The 22,803-nt window shown below is 38.0% G+C and overlaps 3 protein-coding genes and 2 pseudogenes across 3 annotated transcripts; 2 read left to right on the top strand and 3 right to left on the bottom strand.

Moving 5' to 3' along the window:
- Positions 1-1,033: 1,033 nt before the first annotated feature.
- On the bottom strand, positions 1,034-2,104 carry LOC125195508 (putative F-box protein At3g16210). The gene has a single exon (XM_048093651.2). The coding sequence runs from the start codon at positions 2,102-2,104 to the stop codon at positions 1,034-1,036; it is 1,071 nt and encodes a 356-aa protein (XP_047949608.2).
- Positions 2,105-4,899: 2,795 nt separating this feature from the next.
- Positions 4,900-7,625, top strand: LOC125196005 (cytochrome P450 72A225-like). Its single transcript, XM_048094343.2, has 4 exons — positions 4,900-5,241; positions 5,679-5,893; positions 5,965-6,209; positions 6,709-7,625. The coding sequence occupies exons 1-4, from the start codon at positions 4,968-4,970 to the stop codon at positions 7,511-7,513; spliced, it is 1,539 nt and encodes a 512-aa protein (XP_047950300.1). The 5' UTR covers positions 4,900-4,967; the 3' UTR covers positions 7,514-7,625.
- A 5,356-nt stretch (positions 7,626-12,981) lies between these two features.
- Positions 12,982-16,535, bottom strand: LOC125195509 (putative late blight resistance protein homolog R1B-12; annotated as a pseudogene).
- Positions 16,344-17,473, top strand: LOC125196006 (cytochrome P450 72A225 pseudogene; annotated as a pseudogene).
- On the bottom strand, positions 17,459-21,174 carry LOC125191758 (cytochrome P450 CYP72A219-like). The gene is made up of 4 exons (XM_048089169.2): positions 20,901-21,174; positions 19,762-19,982; positions 18,843-19,087; positions 17,459-18,466 (listed from the first exon to the last, which is right to left on the bottom strand). Exons 1-4 carry the CDS (start codon positions 21,172-21,174, stop codon positions 17,659-17,661), a joined length of 1,548 nt encoding a protein of 515 aa, XP_047945126.1. The 3' UTR covers positions 17,459-17,658.
- Between the last annotated feature and the right edge of the window lie 1,629 nt (positions 21,175-22,803).

A 22,803-nucleotide genomic window follows, 5' to 3' on the forward strand; every position in this document is an offset into this window, starting at 1 on the left:
TTTTGAAATGAAACTATATTTTTTGTGGATATTCCAAAATGGTAAAATATGTCTATTTTCGTGAATGGATGGAGTATAATTTTTTATAAAGATTTTTATTTCGAATCAAACAGCCGAATGAATCTATTTTGAAAAAGAAATAATATAAGGGCGTGTTTGATAAATTAGTAATACCAAGATAGAGAATTATATATGGACATTTCTAATTGTTTGATATCATAATTAAGCTTAATTCAAAGCTCAATATAAGACAAAGGTCCTACTCAATCTTACCAAAATTATAACTTTAACCATGTTTATGTAACCCAGCAATTTGTCAAGTTAAGCCATGTTATATAATATACTATACAAATTTAGATTATTTTTTTTTAATCAAACAACAACGAAAAAAAAATCATATCTTGCATATCTTGACATGAAGCCCATATTTCTTATCTTGTTTTACATATCTTCTTATATCCCATCTTTTTTATGAAACGAGTCCTTAAGTATGGTTGAGTAAATCAAAATATACTTGATATGGTTTCATATAGTTGTTTCCTTATATCAATCTATATCGGTTCTATATTTGATTATTTATTTATAATTTATGTGATAATTATATTTTTGTTTCGTTTATGTACATAAAAGTTAGGGTATTTGCGCAAAACTTACTAAATTACTGATTTGTTTTTATTTTGGTGGCACTAACATCAATTGATATTACTCCCTCCGCCTCATAGAAATATGCCATTTTTTTTATCGTCCTAGAGAAATAGTTCATATTTATTTATATAAAAAAAAAATTCATTTTCTTTTACTTTATCATTTATGAGCCCACCATCAACTACACAATTTCTACTTTATCATTTATAAATGCCTCAACTGTAAGTGACCTATTTTAATGGGACAGAAGTAGTATTTGGTATTGAGAAAATGAGATAGATAGCAGTACAACAAATGAAATTCTTTAATGTAATATAATAAGACATAATTTCGCTCTATCTATAAAAATGAAAAATAAAATTATAAAAACAAAAAATAGTACAAAAATCTATAATAAACTTAATAATTGTACATTGTGAATTCCCAAGGTTGTGAGTGAATAAAAATTTGGGGTATAAATAGCGAGGTTGGGATAACATTCAATAGATCTTTCAAGACGACCATATGTCACAAGCAATTCCGTGTGTTTGGGGTAGACAAATAGTTGATCAGTTGTCGCGAACAATAAGTCACCATTTGCAAAAACTCTAAGCGGGTAAACAACTCCATAGATAGTTGGAGAAACTTCGAGTCGGTGGATTGAATATACTTTAACCCAAGAATTATCATCTCCATAGTCGTCCATCCACCAAATAGCAACACCGAGATGCTCATCTACCGCATCGCATAAGCATAGTCGACTCTCCAAAGTACGTAGGTGATATTCGTGATTATAGTCATCATTGTAATCACGATCAGGAAGAGAAAAACCATTACAGAGCTCTGTTTCAAGATCAAAGCAACAAACAAAGAAATTCTCCCTGGACTTGGATGCCAACCAATGAAGATTTCCGTTCAAAAACGCCGCAATATCACTAGGAAATATAGGGATGCCTGGTGCTTCCGCTGCGACGCTTCTCCACAACCCGCTTTTTCCTCTTTCTAGAATGTACACATAACATGACCTTGATCCTTCCGCGCCAGATAAAATTTTATATTGCCGACTTAATCTGCTCAGTCCAAATCCATATATGAACCCACTTAGAGGCGATGGAGGAAGCTGGACATATTCACCGGTCATTGGATTGCATATGAAAAGAAGTTCACCGCCTTCCCATATCAAAATCAAACCATCAGTCGAATCAAGTACAGCATTACCCGAATCATGATTGCCAGGAGGCAAGACAAATCGGGAAAGGGGCCGGCATGCCTCATCAGTGACTATGTACCCCTTGTCTCGATGAGCGAAGGCTAGACCTGGCTCTGGAGTATACAACGCCGCAAAGTCATCACTTTTTATCAGATCACGCAATGATTTACAAACGCACTTGCAACTCAGGATGTCTCTAATCGGGAGTCTTTTTAGGATATCTATGCATATATCTCGCGGTAAATCCATATCTTCCTTCTTTTCTACCATACCTTTCAAAAAGTTAGTGATCTTCATCAATACATACAATTGTCATAAATGAATAAAACGAAGATTAGATTGCGGATGTGGTTCTGAAATCGGAGTCTTCAGTTCCAAATCTAATGTTCGGTACTACTTGGACTTTCAATTAAATTTCAATGAAAACTCTCTCAGATCTACAATTTAAATTTATTAATCAAAGTCATTATACGAATTTCAAATAGTCATAAAATTGGACATCTTCCAAACACACAATAGACACACACAACAACACATAGTGCACAAAAATACACACATAATACACACACAATGTGCACACACACAACACATAACACAAACACTTGTATACATAGATTGATAAACAGGAGTAATTAGGTAAATAGAGTAGAAATTAATTATGGCAAATAATGAGGCAATTCGTAAATATGAATTCGTCTAATCATACCTTGAGCTGATGATGAGCTGATGATGAGCTGATTCGTCTATGTTATAATTGAACAAACTTTATATAAACATAGTTCGTTTCGAAGTTTCTTAGGATTCGACATGATTCTGGCTGACCATTTAATTAAAGTGAACATGTAATAATAACTTTTGTCCTAATACATATCGATTTTGGAAATTATTCCTTCCACTTTTAATACTAGGTGATGATTTCAATTAAGTACACCTCTACTGATCCTTTCCTTGTACGGTTTTACCATATCAATTATTTTTTATATTATTTTAGGTTAAAGACTATGCTAGAATTTCAGCCGAAAGATTATACTAAGAAAATTTTATTTTAAAAAAAATACAAAGGACAAGACGCAGTCGTTTTATCTAGGCTCCTTTTAATGCTACTACTAAATTTTTATGCATACTATTGTAAGTTCTCATAGCAAAATTAACATTCTCTAGAATGAATGAAATTATTCTTAATTATAGTATTCTCTCCATTCTAATGAATATGAACCACTCTTTTTTTTTTTAATTTATCCTAAGATGATCCATTACTAAAAATAGAAATATATTTTTATTTCTATTTTATCTTTTTTTCACTTTATTCTCTCCACTTGAGATACAAAGTAAAATTGCATAAATTCATGTGTAGCCCAAGGAAGGGGTCATCTTTCTTGGGACAGTGGGAGTAGTATGGATATTTTCGGTCATCGCTGACCCTACTGTCAGTCCATGAGTGCCGCTCGAAAGCTCTATAATCGGACGGCAGCTCCGCTGATAGGATAAACCTCCTATCGGGCTAATCGGAGTGCCCAACTCACCCGTCGAGCAAGTCGGTAGAAAGAATGATAATATTGATATTCTTGATTAATTTCTCAAATGAATACAATAACTCCTATTTATAACACTAATAACTAACTTAATGAACAAGAAAACAAATATATGGAAAAGATATGTGATTCTCTAAAATATCTAAACAAAATATGAAATATGCTCGTATCATCCGCCTCCCGACCCCACGTAAGGAAGTTTCATCTCCACGGCTGAGAAATTAGAAAGAGATTAACAAGTTAGAACATTAGAAACAAATAGTAGAAAGTAGAGGAATACATCGAATTTAAGTAGAGAAGAAAATTTAGTACGTAATAAATTGAACAAAGATCATGCGAAAGGGATATATTTAGGAGAAGAGAGGTGCGCCGTTTGATTTGGGGATTTTTTATTTTTTATTGATCAATTCTATTTTATGGAGCATTTCACTTTTTTTTTTATTGTTTTTTATTCTGTGGAGTACTCCTACTATTTCATTCCTATGAAACAATGAAAACTTATCCAACTCTTCAGAGTAATTAGGGCTCTGTTAAATATGAATAAATATGTCGAAGTTAGGCATTATAAATATAGGTAGTTTGATATAGATTTGTTTTGTAAGTAATTATTTTAAAGATTTATACATCAATTGTTTCCTCGATAATGGATTTGGATCGTGAATATTGAAAGCCCATTTAACAATAGCCCACATCTCAAGCGCACTCATTGTATAATCCACGTGAACAAGGGGCTTAAGCTATTAAATCTATTTTTCTTTTATAAAATAAAGTTTTAAATTTAACTTATTCATATTTTTTTAATTATACAAAATCTTCTATTATTAAATATCTCACTTTAAAAAATACTATATTTTTCAATAAAATTTAAAAAACGTAGACTTCTCAATTTCATTATTGTTTTGTTACTCCTTATAAAAGATTTCTGTGGAAATTGCCAATTAATACGCGTTCCAAAAAGTGAATAAAGGGGTAAGTTTTCGGTTCATCTCTGCTTATCTTCTTCTCATTCTTGATCTTGATCGCCATAGTCCAAGTTTACATTTTTAGCTATGGGCATGATTTTGTTTATGGGGTTGGTCTAGATCTAAATTTTAGTTAGGGGTTACTACCTCCCTCCACGATTTAAAGAATCATTTTGTCATTACAGATGTCCACGATTAAAGACTTTTTACTTTATTCCACATTTGGTATGCGGTTCATACATTCAACTAACTCTTTTTCACTACAATCCATTGTAAAATTAAAATTAAAAATGAGACTCATATTCCACAAACTCTTTTCTTTTACAAAGTCAAATAATTTCTTAAAGTTCGTGCCGAGTCAAAATGACTTTTTAAACAGTACAAGGGTAAGTTGTCAATCCCTGAGCTATGGATTGTGAGAGACAAAATCAGTTGACTGATTGCATTGCATTGAATATCATTAGGTCAATGTAAGTCTACATCAGTATTTTCATCTTATCTTACTGATAAAGGATAAAGTTTATAATAAAATATCTGAGAAGAAAATTCTTCACAAAGTTCACCACAATATAACTAACCCCACCAGCCAAGAACACAGCAATACACACAAAACCAAACACAGAGAGAAAGAGGGTATTCATGGAAGTATTATACAGCATAGTTGTGCTATTCAGTGCTGTTTTCATCTCATATAACGCGTGGAAATTCTTGAAGCGGGCTTGGTTTGAGCCGAGAAAGGTCGAACAACGCCTGAGGCAGCAAGGTTTCAGTGGAAACAGCTACAGATTTATGGTTGGCGACTCCAAAGAAATGGCTGCCATGACTAAAGAAGCTCTCTCCAAGCCTATCCCTTTCTCCAACGATATCGCGCCTCGGGTCATCCCCTTCATCCATCACTCCCTTGTCAAATACGGTATATCAACTTTCCAGTTTCAGCTTTGGTTTGTTTTCACTTTTCAGCTTTCTTGGAAGATGTTTAATTAGGTTGTTACGAACTCATGGTTCAAGTCGGTTGTGTAAGGCTACTGGTGTGGGGTTTATAGACCAGATGATCTTTTTTTTTCCTAATTGACTAGCTTTTTTAGATAAGTTCTTTTCTTTGGTGGTCTGATCAACGAGTATGTTGGTCCTAAAACGGATGGTTGAGTTTATAAATCAAATGAGTTCTATCTCCCGATTTATATATTGAATGAATACTCATTTTCGTAATAGACTAGTGTTCGTTCTTTATAAATTAAATGAGTTCTCTTTCATGATAGGCTAAATATATTTGATAATCGATGGATGAGTTCTCATGTTTGGTTTGTATTTTAACGACTGATTGTTGGATTTTTGGTGGTAAAATTATAGGGGAAAATTGCTTCATGTGGTTTGGCTCAAATCCTGCAATAGTCATCTCCGATCACCAAATGATAAAAGAGATTATGTCGAAGAATTATGTTTTCCTGAAGACTTCTAGTCCGCTAGAGAAGCTTCTAACACGAGGCCTTGCAACGTACGAAGCAGACAAATGGGCTAAGCACAGAAGGCTGCTAAATCCTGCTTTTCATCTTGAAAAACTGAAGGTGTTTATCAGAGGGTAATAACCTAACTGAATCATACTAATATTCATTGAATGGTTCTTTCCTCGTTGCAGCTGATGCTTCCCTCGATGTACTTGAGCTGCGGTGACATGTTGAGCAAATTGGACAAGATGGTACCGAGTGATGGAGGATGCGAAGTGGATGTGTGGACTCATCTTCAAGCTCTAACGAGTGATGTGATCTCGCGCACTGCGTTTGGGAGCAGCTACGAAGAAGGGAGGAAGATATTTGAGCTTCAGAAAGAGCAGGGCACGCTCTTGCTGAAGGCGGCTCAAATGCTTTACTTCCCTGGTTGGAGGTACGATGATTTGAGAAGTAGTGTTGGATTAGTTTCACGGGTATTTGCATATAAATTCCAAAACTTTCGTCAAATTCTGGTTTTACATGCCATTCGTTAAAATTTGCGTGTGAAGTGTTGAACTGTTTGTCCTGTTTTTGCAACCAATCAAGATTTTGGCGCTAACAGTGCTTGACTTACTAACATGGCACTATCGAACGTCAACCAAAACGACGTCACATTAAATAAAGCGAAGCGACTTCGTATAATACTAAATTGAATAATTTAATTTGTTGTACTCCCTCTTATTCAACAAATGAAATTATTTAATTTAGCACAATACGACGTTTTATAACTACCTACAACATGACATTGTTCTCGTTTATGCCCTTGGTTGCAAAATCAGAACAAATCAAAGTTATGCAAAGACAGAATTTTGATGAATGTTTAGGAATTTACAGGAAAATAACCTTAGTTTTAATAATGTCTAGTCTAATACTTGTCTGGATTTAACTTGTAGATTTTTGCCAACAAAAACTAACAGAAGGATGGCACAAATTGCCAAGGAAGTTGACTCATTAATTCTAGGCATCATCAATAAAAGAAAGCAATTGGCAGAAGCAGGGGAAATAACAGAGTCCACTGACTTGCTAGGACTAATGTTGGAGTCCAATTTCAATGAAAATGGTGAAAAGATAGAAATGAGCTTGAGAGACTTGATTGATGAATGCAAACTCTTCTACATAGCCGGGCAGGAGTCAACAGCGTCCCTGCTCACGTGGACCATGATCCTGCTGAGCAAGCACCCGGACTGGCAGGCCCGTGCCAGAGACGAGGTCATGCAAGTTCTTGGCACCAACGAGCCGGATTTCCATGAGCTGAACCGGCTGCAGATTGTGACAATGATCTTTCACGAGGTTCTGAGATTGTACCCGGGGGCAGTTTTGCTGAGTCGAACCATCCGTGATGAGACGAGGCTAGGGGATTTAGCCCTGCCCGCGGGCGTGAGCATCTTCCTAGCTACGCTTCCGCTGCAGCATGACTGCGAGATATGGGGCGAGGACGCGAATGAGTTTAATCCGGAGAGGTTTGGCGAAGGCGTCTCCAAGGCGACGAAAGGGAGGCTCGTCTACTTTCCGTTTGGTGGAGGCCCGAGGATATGCATTGGGCAGAACTTTGCTTTGCTAGAAGCTAAAATGGCGCTGGCCCTCATCTTGAAACGGTATTGGTTCGAGCTTTCTCCATCGTATGCACACGCCCCGAATATGGTACTGTCGCTTCATCCTCAGCATGGTGCACCGTTGATCCTGCACCGGATCCTTTAGGCCTTGTTGCGTTATAATGATTATACATATATATCTTTCTACGTTGTGAAAGAGTGTTTTCTGCTATGAAATTTGTCGATATCGACTGTGTCTATTGAAAGAGTGTTTTATATAGGGCGATGTCTGTGATGATCACCGAAGGAAAGGCCCTTGCCCGAAGAATGACTCGTTCCCCGCACTATCATTGTTATAAATATCGCACATAACCGACCACAACAATAAATTAACCAAAACGACACCAAGAATTTAACATGTCCCAAAAAAACCATGAGCGCACAGAAACAACCAAAATATGCACTAGAAAATTTTTCATAAAAAGATACAGAACGAATCAGAATAACAACAATTGGACTTCAAGACCAAAGAACAACACGAAACCTTAGACTTCTATCATGGTATTAGAGCAGGTCACTGACCATAGGCTGAAATTTTAATGACCCACCGGTACAACACTGACCCTGACCCTGACCCTGTACATGTCTTTAAATTTGGGTCATATTATTGGAGAGACCCTGTTCCATTATGTCACATGATTGTACATACAGCAGACGAAATATTCGAAAGGGTCCATGCCATTTCCAGTGCCCTCATCTGAGCCTTCCAATTCTGGAAATTAATGCAAAAAACAGCCCATTGGAAACAAGAGGCATTCTCTTAATCTTCCAAAGTATCAACACAATATACTATACCAATTTATCCCTAGTCAATGTAAGAAAATAATGTACAGAAAAATTTGTTCCTTTTTCAGCATCTATTGTTCCTTCTGTAAGTTAAAAAAAATGGTTTCTTTTCAAATCTAACTTTTTCGGTTTAAATTTTTGGCTTGAGAGAAGTATACCATAAATGAAATTTCAACAACTTCAACAAAATCTCTCAGTTTCTTATTTTACTATGTTATTTAAGATTTTTGTGACGTCTCTCTTGTTTCGTTCATGTTGGTTACTTTCTGGGGACTTACCGGACCATTCGCGGAATGAACTTGAGGATCATAGTTTCCGTAGTCACGATGTTCCTCTTGGATCCGTCTCACACACTTCATGTTGAATAATCAGATATTGAACATTGGAGAAGATTGTTTATTCACTGAATTATATTTTGAGGATACAATGTATATTGGTATTTATAGGGCAAGAAATATAAATGCATCTAGGGACTAGACAACTTGGAACTCTTCATTATAAATACTATCTCCCCTTTCCAATAGGTTGGGAATTCCTAATTCTCTTTCCAACATCCTTGAGACACCCAAATTCTATTTCCAACACTCCCCCTCAAGTTAAGTAACGGGATTTCCGATACTTAACTTGCCGAGTGCTACTGAGAAATCTCTTGCACCAACTGCCTTTGTCAAAATATCTGCGAGTTGATCTTTGGATCGAACAAATGGAAATTCAACAATTCCTGCCTCAATTTTTTCTTTGATGAAGTGTCTGTCAACTTCAACGTGTTTTGTTCGATCATGTTGAACTGGATTTTCTGATATACTGATGGCAGCCTTGTTATCGCAGAAGAGCTGACATGTTTTCTGTGGTAACAATGCTAATTCCTCCATTAGTCTTCTTAGCCACAATACTTCTGTCAATCCATTCCTAATTCCTCTGAATTCTGCTTCTGCACTTGAGAGTGCCACAACTTTCTGTTTCTTACTCTTCCAGGTAACCAAGTTTCCGCCAACGAATGTAAAGTAGCCAGAGGTTGATCTTCTATCAACGGGATTCCCTGCCCAGTCTGCATCTGTGTACCCATGGATTTCTAAATGATCATTCTTCTTGAACATTATACCGTGATCAAATGTTCTTTTTAGATACCTCACTATCCTTAGCGCTGCTTCAAGATGTTCATGTTGGGGTTGATGCATGAACTGACTTACTATACTGACTGCGTATGCAATATCAGGTCTAGTATGAGACAAGTAGATTAATTTCCCAACAAGCCTTTGGTACCGCTCTCTGTCTGTTAGTTGAGCACCTTCCTTGATCTGCAAGCCATGGTTGACAATGATGGGTGTTTCTGCTGGCTTACAATCCACCATCCCTATTTCTGCCAATAGGTCAAGAATATATTTTCTCTGGTTAATGAAGATTCCTTTTCTTGATCTTAATACTTCTACTCCAAGAAAGTATTTTAGTGCTCCTAAATCCTTCATCTCAAATTCAGTTGCCAAGTTTTTCTTGAGTTGAGCAATCTCCTCTTCATCATTTCCTGTTATGATCATATCGTCAACATAGATCAGTAGGCAAGTAATCTTATCTCCTTTCCTCTTTAGGAACAATGTGTGATCTGCGTTGCTTTGTTGATAATCATATTTCTTCATAGCCGCACCAAATCTCCCGAACCATGCTCTTGGAGATTGTTTCAGTCCATACAGTGTCTTCTTTAGTCGGCACACTTCTCCCTCTTTGAAGTCTCCTTCGAAACCAGGAGGGCTCTCCATATAGACTTCTTTCTTCAATTCTCCATGTAGAAAGGCATTTGTAACGTCGAATTGATATAAAGGCCAATCTTTGTTTGCTGCAACGGAGAGCAATACTCGAACTGTATCCATCTTGGCTACCGGGGAAAAAGTCTCTGAGTAATCCACGCCATAAGTCTGAGTGTATCCTTTTGCAACCAATCGAGCTTTGTATCTTTCAATGGACCCATCTGGTCTTCGTTTAATTGTGAATACCCATCTACATCCTACTGCACGTTTCCCTTCTGGGAGCAAACATTTTTCCCAAGTGTGGTTCCTTGCCAGTGCTTTCAATTCTATTTGCATTGCTTCTCTCCACTTTTTACTCTTCATGGCTTCTTCAACTGACTGAGGAATCTCCTCTTCCTCATACAGTGCTTCTTCAAAAGCCTTGGCCATTTTTGTCAAGTTTGCCCTGGCTATATTCCCAACTGAATATCTTGCTTTCCCTCCCCTTTCCGGCGAATATCTTTTGGGTGGGACACCACGATTAATCCGTCGAGGTAGAACATATTGTCCAGTATCTCCATCTACTGGGTAGCATTCAGGAGAATTATCAGTAATAACAGGAATTTCAATTGCAGTATTGTTTACCTCAGGTATCGGAGGGGTTATCGGTGGGTCACTGCGCTCCACGGGTTGTATATTGTTCAAGACTTGCTCGGGGGCAATATTAGCCGGCTCAGTTGGATTCTCAGTAGGATCCGCTGTGTATGGCATAGGTGACCAACTTAGGAAGTCAATCATATTCTCCTCCCCCTGACTCGTAAGTTGGGAACCATAAAAGAACTCACTTTCCAAAAATTGACAGTTCATTGTGGTAATGATCTGTCGACTGTTAGGGTCGTAACATCGATATCCTTTCTGGTTTATACCATATCCCACAAACACACATTTAAGGGCACAAGGAGAGAGTTTGGTACGGTCATTTTTGGGAATATGTACAAATACTGAACATCCAAAAACACGGGGTTTTAGAGATAAAGTAGATGGGACTGTGGCTAAGGAAGATAAGGCTTGGAGAGGAGATTTCATGCTTAGGGTGCGAGTAGGAAGGCGATTGAGAAGGTAAATGGAAGTAGCAACAGCTTCTAACCAGAAATATTTTGGTACCTTTGAATCAAGAAGGAGAGCTCTAGTCATTTCAAGGACAACCCTATTTTTTCGCTCGGCTACCCCATTTTGTTCAGGTGTATAGGCACAAGATGTTTGATGTAATAACCCTTTTTCGGCACAAAAAACTTTCATTTTTGAGTTCACGAATTCCCCACCATTATCGGACCTAAGAATTTGGATCTTAGTTTGGAACTGGGTAAGAATCATAGAGTAAAAATCGACAAACTTAGAAAAGACATCGGATTTATTTTTTAAAAAATAGACCCATGTCATTCTAGTGCAATCATCAATGAATAGGACAAAATAACGGAACCCATGTCCCCCAACAATAGGAGACGGACCCCACACATCAGAATGTATTAAAGAAAACACAGAATCAGCTCTAGTATCAGAAGAAGGAAAAGATTGTCTATGACTCTTAGCCAAAACACAAGTCTCGCAATTAAAAGCCGAAGTCGAAACAAGACCAGGAAATAAAACTTTCAAATAACCTAGAGATGGATGTCCGAACCGCCTATGCCACAACATGGGGTCCTGTTCTGAAGTTCCTTGAGCTAACATCACTTTGCACGATTGAGCAATCTCATCCACATAGTACAACCCGTGGTTCTCAGTGCCACGCCCAATAATTGCTCCCGTCCGAATACCCTGTAAAACACAAAATGTAGGATGCATCAAAAGGGTGCAATCAAGTTCCTTTGTTACTTGGCTGACAGACATCAATTTTTGGCACAGAGATGGAACATAAAGACAATTGGACAGAGTTAAAGATGGAGAAATTCGAATAGTGCCAGCGCCCTCCACCCGAGCTAGTTCTCCGCTGGCAGTTTCAACATATTTTCGCCGTGACGTTGTTAAGCTACATAAATCTGCCAAGTCATACGTCATAGTATCAGTAGCACCGCAATCAAAAATCCATCTTTTATCTTTCTTACCCCCAGTAGACTGTACATTACACAATCGAGCTATAGAAGAATCATCCATGGTAGACCAATTTTTATGTCCTAAAACAGGATTTAAAAAACATTGGTTGGCAGGTTCGGATTTATTTGGATTTTGGGGTTCAGTTTGGTAAGTATTGACTGAATGGGGCATTTTTTCGAATTTTCCGGAACTTGGGGGGGTTCTGGGTAAAGTATGGGGGGGATTTTGTAATAAAGGGGACAAATGAGGGTTTGGGATTAAAATCCCAAACCCAATACCTTCACTTGCGTTCCCACACCGCGCTCTTGCTATCTCCGCCGTCGCCCCCGCATCGCCATCGCCATCGCCTTCGACCGTTGCCCACCACCCACCTCCGATTGGCTCTTCAATCGTCATTCTGGGGTCGTTGCCGGCGTAGGTAGCCTTTTGGCTGCCCGCCGTGGCGACGGCTCCAGTACTTTCCTCCCGCCGGTAACCGTGTAGCTGTGGTGGCTGCTGATTCCGGGCGTGTGGTGGGGCTGGTGGTCTGTTCTGAGTAGGTGGTGGTGGCTGACAGAATCGAGCTCCAAGGCCGGCCCCAATTCTTGCTTCCCCTGATTCGACGGTCGGTGTAACCGACGGCTTCCAAACCGCGGTACGCCTTTCTTGTTTGACGATGCCAAAAGCTTCGTCAGCTGTTGTATCATCCCCAAACTTGAGGATTTCTCTCTGGAGGCTGTCGTATTTGTTGTTGAGGAGTTTGAATCCTATTGAAACTGATTCAATTGATTTGGCCATTTGAATTGGATATCACTTGATTTTGGTTAGCAGGTTTGAGATTGGAAAAAAAAGGAACCGTATATTGCTAGATCTTGGCCGGAGGGCTGGAAAGGTACTGAACGATGATGAAGAAAAATTCTGAGTTCGAGCTTTCTGATTTTGGATTGAAAAAAAAAAAAAATTAGGATCGAAACATTGCTCGTGATACCATGTTGAATAATCAGATATTGAACATTGGAGAAGATTGTTTATTCACTGAATTATATTTTGAGGATACAATGTATATTGGTATTTATAGGGCAAGAAATATAAATGCATCTAGGGACTAGACAACTTGGAACTCTTCATTATAAATACTATCTCCCCTTTCCAATAGGTTGGGAATTCCTAATTCTCTTTCCAACATCCTTGAGACACCCAAATTCTATTTCCAACACTTCACAAGCGATTCGTTAGCATCATTAACTTGAATCAGTTCAAGTGTTGGCATGTCTCCGATGTCATTTGGAATCTTGCTCAACCGAGAACAATCGAAGAGAATTAACCTCTTGAGTCTTGGGAAATGGCTCCCTTCAGTAACCCACTTCTTCAAATTAGATTTAGCAATCTCCAAAAACTCCAAACTAGGAAACTGGTCTTCCTTGGTTTTCCAGGTACCACCTTTGCATGCTAGATTTCTCAATTTAAGCACTTGAAGATTAGGCAGACAGCCAACATTGTCCATATATTTCCAAGGAAATCGCCATCCGCTCAAGGTTAGCTTTCTCAGCGTCTCCGGGAAAACAGGTCGAACCTTAAACGGAATAACATAATCACCCTCCAAAACTAGCTTCAACTTTTCAAGTTGATGCAGAAAGACAAGATTGCGGAGCTGGTTGTCTTTCTGGATTTTGCCTCCAAAATAAGTGATTCTCAGCTTTTTCACATTGGGAAGCATTTGTGTCATCTTTTCAGTACATAAGAACCTTCCTGCTACTGAGAGAGTCAGCAGGGTTTCTAGAGGAGAATCCACTACTCTTGGAACAGGCAAAAAATTGTAGAAGGAAACAAGATGAGTTAATTGTGGCATCATCCAAATCTCTGATGGTAAAGACAGCACATCCCTTGAGCGCCGCCTTGATCTGAACCTTGGACAAACGATCAATGTCCGAAGATTCTCAAGCCTAGAAGTGGCTGCCGGAATCTCACTTGGGCACGCGAAAGCAAGGTACCTTAAATGAAACAGGTCAAATACTTGAGCAGGCAAAGGGTGCTCATTGTCATCCACCACATCCAACACCCTTAGCAATTTGAACCCCGGTAGAGCGCCTAACGAACTTTCACTAGGTCGGAAGCATACAACGGAACGAAGAGTTGAGCCATGATTTCTTGCAACGAGCACCAGATCAGGGTGAGCAATACTCAGACGGTGCTGAATATTTTCCTCCTCGCCTCTTCTCCTACATACCATCCGTACCAAATCGTGGACGCTGCAACTTTTGATTTTGCCATCAGACTTCCTCCTTGTCACCAAAGCTAGACTTTTCTTGACAAGATCTTCCAAACACTCTATGGCCTCCTCTTCTAGTTCGACAAATCCTTCAGCAATCCATAGCTTGACGAGCTTCGAGGCACGAATCTCATGATCTTCTGGGAAGGCTACCATGTATTGGAAGCATGGCCTCAAATGATGAGGCAAGTTGGTATAACTTAAAGATATTATCTCATCCAACTCCCTAGCTGAGTCTACCTTCTTCTCAACTTCTTTCTATGAGAATCCAGTCTTCAACACCGTGGACAACATGCCTGAAAGATGTATGAACTAGATTAGGATATAAGGCTTTAATTAATAAGAATGAACTTAAATTAATTAAAACAGATAAAAGAATACAAGCCTATGGGTCCATAGTGCAATTATTATATACTGCCTTCGTCCTAAAATTACACTAAAGTCCACAATGTGGATATCTAGATTTTACCGTTGGATACAAATTACTCTAAAGTCCAAAGTTGGTCATCAACATTTGTCTACATTTGTATGAAAAAAAAAATGTTTGGTCCTACTATTCAACAATTTTGTCAAAAGTTAACAGTCAACAACATTTTGACTAGATTAGTAATTTAATTGCATTCCAAATTAAAAAATAACATAAGAAGAAAGTCCTTTTTTATTTTCTCCTTAGTATTTTTGCTTTTTTTTATATATTTCTTTAACTTTTATAATTAGAATAATACTCCATATCTCAGTAATCTAGTCAAAATATGTTTATTGTCAATTTTTTCACAAGAACCGTTAGATATGTACCAAAATATATTGTTTAAACTAGAAGTTTTCACTTAGACCAAAAGTTTTTTCAAACTAAGTGAAATGATCCATTTTGAGCTTTAGTCAACAAATTATGTAACAAGGAAATTCTATCTCGTAACTGTTTTGATAATATGCTCAACTCGCAACATATATATTACTCCTACGTCCCAACTAAATTGAGTCAAAACTTTTGAGTACGGAAATTAAAAGATTTGTATTCAGAAGTAGGAGAGATGAATAAAGTATACCTTCCCATAAAAATATGGGTGGATATGTGGCACGGAAATTAAGACAAAATTGTAAAGTAAAAGAGAGAATGAGAAGAGTAGTTAAAAAAGTGTTGGTGGATAGTGGGATCTATATTATTATTATTATTATTATTATTTATTATTATTATTGTTGTTGTTGTTGTTGTTTTGATACTGATATAAATTGTAAATAACTTGATGTATAGGGATAATATATTGGAATAACTTTTCCTAAATGGATGACCATATTTTTATGGGGCGGATGAAAATGGAAAGTGCACATATTTTTACGTAGATGATGGAGTATAAAAGATAAAGAGAGTAAAATAAGAGTGACGTAATATTTTATTTTTTATCACAAAATGAGAAATGAAAACTCAATTGGGATAGCCTAAAATGAAATACGAATCAACTTTGTTGGGATGGATGGAGCACTTATAAAAATCTAAACTTCCTTTTCCTGACGTCATTTACTGATACAGTGCAAAAATAATAGACAGAAAACAAATCTATTGAATAAATTACGAAATACCTGCAACTAGCACAACTGCAAGTGGCAATCCACCGCACCTTCTTGAGATCTTCATTCCAATGTGCACCAAATAAGATGGACAATCACTACTGGGAAACACTTTCTTCTTGAGCAGATCCCAGCTTTCGTCCCAGCCCATGAAACGCATGCGACGAACGTCGCTGGAAGAGCCGGCATAAGTAGCCACATCCACTAACCTTGTGGTTATAACGACTCGGCTCCCGTTTCCGTCATCCGGAAGACAAATGCTAGCATCATCCCAAGCACCATGGCTCCATAAATCATCCAACACGATGAGGTACTTCCTGCCCTTCAAGAATTTGTGAACCTTTTCCTGCCCAGAGCTCTCAATTTCCACTTGTTTAAAGCAAGCTAGGAGGGCGGTATAAATACTCTGGGGCTTGTAATCTTGTGATACAGTCACCCAAGCCCTAACCATGAAAGCATCCGTGGTCAACGGATGGTGATAAACATTCTTGGCCAGTGTGGTCTTCCCGATTCCTCCCTCCGGTGAGCCTATCGGCGATTTTGATCAGGTCCTGGTTAAGGCCGACGACATCGGGGATGGCCATCGTTAATTTGAGGGAGAGAAGAAGAACTGATGTTGGTTTAGGGAGAACCGTTGACCAGTGACAAAGAAGAAGTGATGATTGGAGATTGTGATACTGGCCTTTACCTGTGCTGAAGAGATCATTTCGATGCATTGTTTTTGAAAAATCGAATCCTTGAAATGTTCAAATCAGTCCAGACTTTGATTTGGCCAGAGTAATAAAATTATAAAAACATTAAAATAAAAGATAGAAATGAGCTTGAGAGATTTGATTGATGAGTGCAAACTCTTCTACATAGCCGGGCAGGAGTCCACAGCGTCCCTGCTCACGTGGACCATGATCCAGCTGAGCAAGCACCCGGACTGGCAGGCCCGTGCCAGAGACAAGGTCATGCAAGTTCTTGGCACGAACGAACCGGATTTCCAAGAGCTGAACCGGCTGCAGATTGTGACAATGATCTTTCACGAGGTTCTGAGATTGTACCCGGGGGCAGTTTTGCTGAGTCGAACCATCCGTGATGAGACCAGGCTAGGGGATTTAGCCCTGCCCGCGGGCGTGAGCATCTTCCTAGCCACGCTTCCGCTGCAGCATGACTGCGAGATATGGGGCAAGGATGCAAATGAGTTTAATCCGGAGAGGTTTGGCAAAGGCATCTCCAAGGCGACGAAAGGGAGGCTCGTCTACTTTCCGTTTGGTGGAGGCCCGAGGATATGCATCGGGCAGAACTTTGCTTTGCTAGAAGCGAAAATGGCGCTGGCCCTCGTATTGAAACGGTATTGGTTCGAGCTTTCTCCATCGTATGCACATGCCCCGAGTATGGTATTGTCGCTTCATCCTCAGCATGGTGCGCCGTTGATCCTGCACCGGATCCATAGGCCTTGTTACGTTATAATGATTATACATATATACACATATATATCTCTCTGTGTTGTTGAAAGAGTGTTTTCTGCTATGAAATTTGTCGATATCGACTGCGTCTGTTAAAAGAGTAATTTATGTCATGAACAATTAGGTGGCATATAATGAAAGTTCCATCTTCGCTACTGTTTCTAAACAAAGAATTTTGAAACATTTTCAAGATATTAATACTCGTAGAAGTCAATTGTGGTCGTCAACAGACGCTAGTGCTACTTGAATTTTAGTATGTTGTTTATTTTACCATAAGTCCATAAGAATATATTGGAGTATAACATTTAATTTTTTTTCTTTATCATTTCATTCCGCCTATTTTCCAGTTCTGGATCCGCCACTGATTGATACTAACTGTAAAACATATCTAGATACGGCGCAGAGTCAAGTGCAGGCCGTGCTGAGGCTGCAAAGTGAAGATGAGCCGAGGGGCGTGCGTGTACGAGGACGACAGCTCGATGGTGAACCGCTGCAAGATCATCGACAGCACCGCCTTCGCCTCCACCATCGCGAAGTTCTGCCCGAGGCATATCCTCGGCCCCCAGCCAAAGGGGCAGAACAAGCCGCCCTTCGTCGCCTTTGCCACCCCATCGCTAAACCTCTCCGGGTTGAACTCCATCGCGTCATCCCCCCAAAACTCGCGGCTGTGATGCAACCACATCACCGGAATGTTAACACCAATATCCTTAGGCAGAGTGTATTTCCCCAGCTTGATCTCCTCGGTAACGTGCCGGAGCAGGGCCACCACGGGCGGGTAAAACCGCAACACCTCGAATAGTATCATCGACACCGTCTTGAGCTGGCTCAATCCCTCATAGTTTGGCTTCTCTTTGCCAAAGACATGATAAATCTCGTCTCTGGCTCTCTTCTGCCATTCTTGATGCTTGCTCAGCAGAACGAATGTCCACGAAAGCAACGTCGAGGTGGTCTCCTGCCCCGCGAAGTAGAAGACTTTGCATTCTTCGATGATCTCATCGATGGTCATTCCGAAGCTCTTGTTGCCGTGCTGTTCGATTTCTTGAAAGTTGGACTCCAAGAGCATCCCAAGCAAGTCCGGGTTGATGGCTTCTCCGGCTTTGATGGCGTTCATCCTCTTGTCGATGAGGGTACGGACGATGGGACGGACCTGGCTTTCGATCTCCTTCATTCTGTTGTTCCTTTTGGTTGGAAGAAACCTACACACACAATAAAAGGAGTTAGAAAAAATGAAAGAATGTTTAATCGAAACGTAAGTTAAGTGAATACAGAATAAAGTAGATAAATGAAGACGGAATAAAACACTGTGTTTGTTCAAAGTCCTTTTTTTCATGAATTTTAAGAAATGCAAATTGAAAAGTTTAGTACACTTTTATATAAGCGAAATAAGTTAGTCAACATGAGGCTGACTTGCTATCTATAGAAAAGTGAAATGACGACAGACTTATCAAAATGGCAAAATGAGACTTCTATCGTCAAAAAGTTGATTTTCGCTAAAAGGGAAAGGACACATTTAGTCTGGAATGTCTCAAAAAGGAATACGCTTTAACTAAGGACAGAGGGAGTATCTATTACCGTGATCCTGGGAAATATATTGTACGCAGGCAGGCTAGAACATGGTCGGCTTGTTCCTTTTGTAACTCGAAGATTTTCCGACCTTCTTCGTAGCTGCTGCCGAATGCAGTTCTTGAAATGGCGTCGCTGGTTATATTTTCGAGATATGGCCAGAAATCGAGGTCGCACACTCCTTCCGGCGACATTTTGTTCTCGATTTCGGACAGAACGTCCTCGCAGCTCAGGTTGAAGGCAGGCACCATCAGCTGCTCAAGAAAAGGAAAGCCTTTCACACCACTAAATCATATACTCTCACTTTACATTTTTTATGGTTTAAAGCCATTATTATGGGATAATTTAAAATAAATTTTGTAGTACCATGTTAACTATATGCAGGGACATAGCAATTTTAAATTTTCATAAGATGTTATAGTAAGTTTAATAATATTTTTATTTTTATTTATTTAGCTAAATTTTGGAATTTGTAGCTTTAATTCTATAACCAATTCATATCTCTTTCTTTGCTAATTCTATTTGTTTTATAGTAAAGAAAGATAAAGATATAGATTTTGGTTATTGTTAAACTTCATTATAAGTTGAGTTTAATTATGTTTTGATATCAAAATAGTAAATATTATAGGCTAATTCTATAAACCTTTGCATATAGTTATGATCAAAGATTAATATGTACTTTTATACTCCCTCCGTCCTATTGAAGATGATCCACTTTCCTTTTTAGTTTGTCCCAACTAAGATGACATATTACTTAAAATTGAAACACCTGTATCTCTACTTTATTCCCTCTCTCTTACTTTACTCTCTCCTCTCAACACACAAAATAAATTTGCATAAAAATCCCGTGCCGCCCAAAAAAGGGGTCATCTTCCTTGAGACGGAGGGAGTATGTAACAAAAATAGTAATAATGTATGTGTAAAACACCTTTAATTTCTCAATGTGGAAAGCCGGATTGATGATTTTCCTATGCTTAGCCCATTTTTCCTTCTCCAGTGTCACCACCCCCGGCGCGAACAAGCTGGTGAGCGGATTTGGTGTCGTCGGCTTAGAGAACACATTGTGCTTCTGCGTCACCTCCTTTATTAGGGCGATGTCCGTTATGATCACCGAAGGCTTTGGCCCTTGCCAGAAGAATGACTCATTCCCTGCACTATTATTGTTATAAATAGCGCACATAAACGATCACAACGATAATCAACCGAAACGACACCAAGAATTTAACATGGCCAAAAAAAACCACGGGCACACAAAAACGACCAAAATATGCACTAGAAAATTATTCATAAAAAAGTTACGGAACGAATCAGAATAACAACAATGACTTAACACTAATTCTGGCGACTCCAAGGCCCAAAATAACCACACCAAACGGGCTCCAAGGCCCTTAACGAGGGGATAAGGATCACAAATGTACAAAGATTGTCACAAGACTCTTTCCCTGCACTATAGTTTTTATGAAGAGTAAATGTCAATTTTGGTCCTAAATATATGACCAAAATATGAATTTGGTCCAAAACATTCACTTTTTGAAAAACAGGTCCATAACAAATGAAAATGTCGACACAGTAGTCATTTTTTTATGGTTACGTCAAAAAAACTAACGGTCAACACTAAATGCAAAGTGGCATGACCGTTAGTTTTGGACCACTCCGACAAGGATTTATTTGTTATGGATCTATTTTTCAAAAAGTGAATGTTTTGGACCAAATTCGTATTTTGGTCATATATTTAGGACCAAAATTGTCCTTTACTCTTTTATAAATAGCGCACACAAACGACCACACAATAAATTAACCAAACGACACCAAGACTTTAACATGACCAAAAAAAACATGGGCGCACAAAAACAACCAAAATATGCACTAGATAATTTTTCATAAAAAAAAAGTTACGGAACGAATCAGAATAACAACAATGACTTAACCCTAATTCTAGCGACTTCAAGGCCAAAGAACAGCACGAAACGTGCTCCAATTTCCTTAACGAGGGGGATAAGGATCACAAATTAACGAAGATCATCACAAGATTCATATACATTCAAGATTAATTTCTTCAACACATACCATGCTTTTTCATTGTGTTGAAGGCAAAAGTCATGGCTCTTGGCTTTATATCATCATCCAAACTGAGGGGTTTGGACATAAGTTGTTGAAGGGCTTGTCCATACTCTTTCAAGTCTCCATAGGGAAATCTGTAAGGGTTTCCTTTGAAACCTTGGCTTCTCAGGAGTTTTTCTAGACGTTTCGGCTTGAAATACATCGAGTTTAGTATCTTCCATGTGTGTGCTGAGACAATCAAGATGACACAAGCTATGAGTATTTGGAAATGGACTTCCATTTTTGCTTCTTTGGGTGGCATTTCATGGCTATATAGATAGAGAGAGGTAGTGTGTGTTGGGACTTGTTTTTCACCAATCACTATTGTTTAGGGACATGTTTTCTGATTAAGTGTCTAGTTTACCATGTGTTTAGGATAGTAGATGAGATTAAGTGGGCTGTTTATTCTCTAATTACAGTTACTTTTGTGTGGCTATTTACTTGCCACTTCAGTTTGAAGGGGGATTAGTTTATATGATTAAAAAAAATGTGAATTAATAAAAAATGTAATGTGATTGTTTACAATTTTTCCCATTATAGTTTGGTCAACTCAATCATAATTGATTTTTACCATGTTTTGTGAAAAATTAATGCTGGTTAGTCAATCTTAGCATATTCTCCTCCAATTCAATTTTAATTTGTTCTTACCCAAACAAAATTTTAGTAATTAGTTATAAGTCTCATAATCCAGAAAGATTCAATTAATTGATAATGGTGGTGGTGGTGGGACTTTGATGATTCATATCTATACACAAACAAAATTTGTAATTATAGTTTACAAAATCTATGCATATCTAAACATAAACAAAATTGATAAAAAAAATTGTGAATTAATAAAAAATGGAATTTGATTGTTTACAATTTTTCCCATTATAGTTTGGTCAACTCAATCATAATTGAATATTACCATTTTTTGTGAAAAATTAATGCTGGCTAATCAATCTTAGCATATTCTCCTCCAATTCAATTTTTGTTCTTACCCAAACAAAATTTTAGTAATTAGTTATAAGTCTCATAATCCAGAAAGATTCAGTGATTGATAATGGTGGTGGTGGTGGGACTTTTTTTTTATTTTTTTAAACCAGGTGTATCGAACTTGTCTTTTGGCAGAATCCGACTAATCCTGCTCGATCGGATTTGCGGATTAAGGCCGAAAGTATCCCAGTATATGGCGGGGTTTGAACCAGTGATGATTCTTATCTATACATAAACAAAATTTTGTAATTAACTCCAATATATGTTTCTCAAGACTTTGGGCCTTTAGTATTCTGATTTTACAGCTATGAAGTATTATTGTCTCGTGGACCAATAGATTTTTGGGCCTTTTAATTCAAATCCGTTTATTCTAAAAGGAGATTCAGTGTCCCATTATTGATTTTCTATTCATGACGTCTTATCATTTATTTAACTATTTTAATAATACCCCCTCCGTCCCAATTTTGGAGTCACATTTTGTCACAAAAATTCGTCCCAGTTTTAGAGTCACATTTAGAAATTTTCATATTTGGTCATACAATTTTATATCAAAATTATATCAAAATGTCATTATCTATATAAAATAAAATAAAACAAAACAAAAATAAAAAACCAAAAAGTCAAAAAAGGACCCACCTTCAACCAACTCACTTCATTTATTACACACTCCACCATTTCACTTCATTAATTACACACTCCACTAATTTCTTAAAACTCGTGTCATAACTAAATGTGACTCCAAATGTGAGACAGAGGGAGTATACTATAGTATAATAAATTGTAAATAGTTTTATTTTAAAAATAATTTTTTTAATAATTATATATCCCACTTTCGAATTTATCCATCCTAGTAATTCATTTTTATCTAATAAAAGTGACATTAAAATCCGAAAAA

This window comes from Salvia hispanica, chromosome 4 (assembly GCF_029641045.1).
Source record: "Salvia hispanica isolate PSC_SH4W2 chromosome 4, Shi_PSC_v1, whole genome shotgun sequence".
Lineage (NCBI taxonomy): Eukaryota > Viridiplantae > Streptophyta > Magnoliopsida > Lamiales > Lamiaceae > Salvia > Salvia hispanica.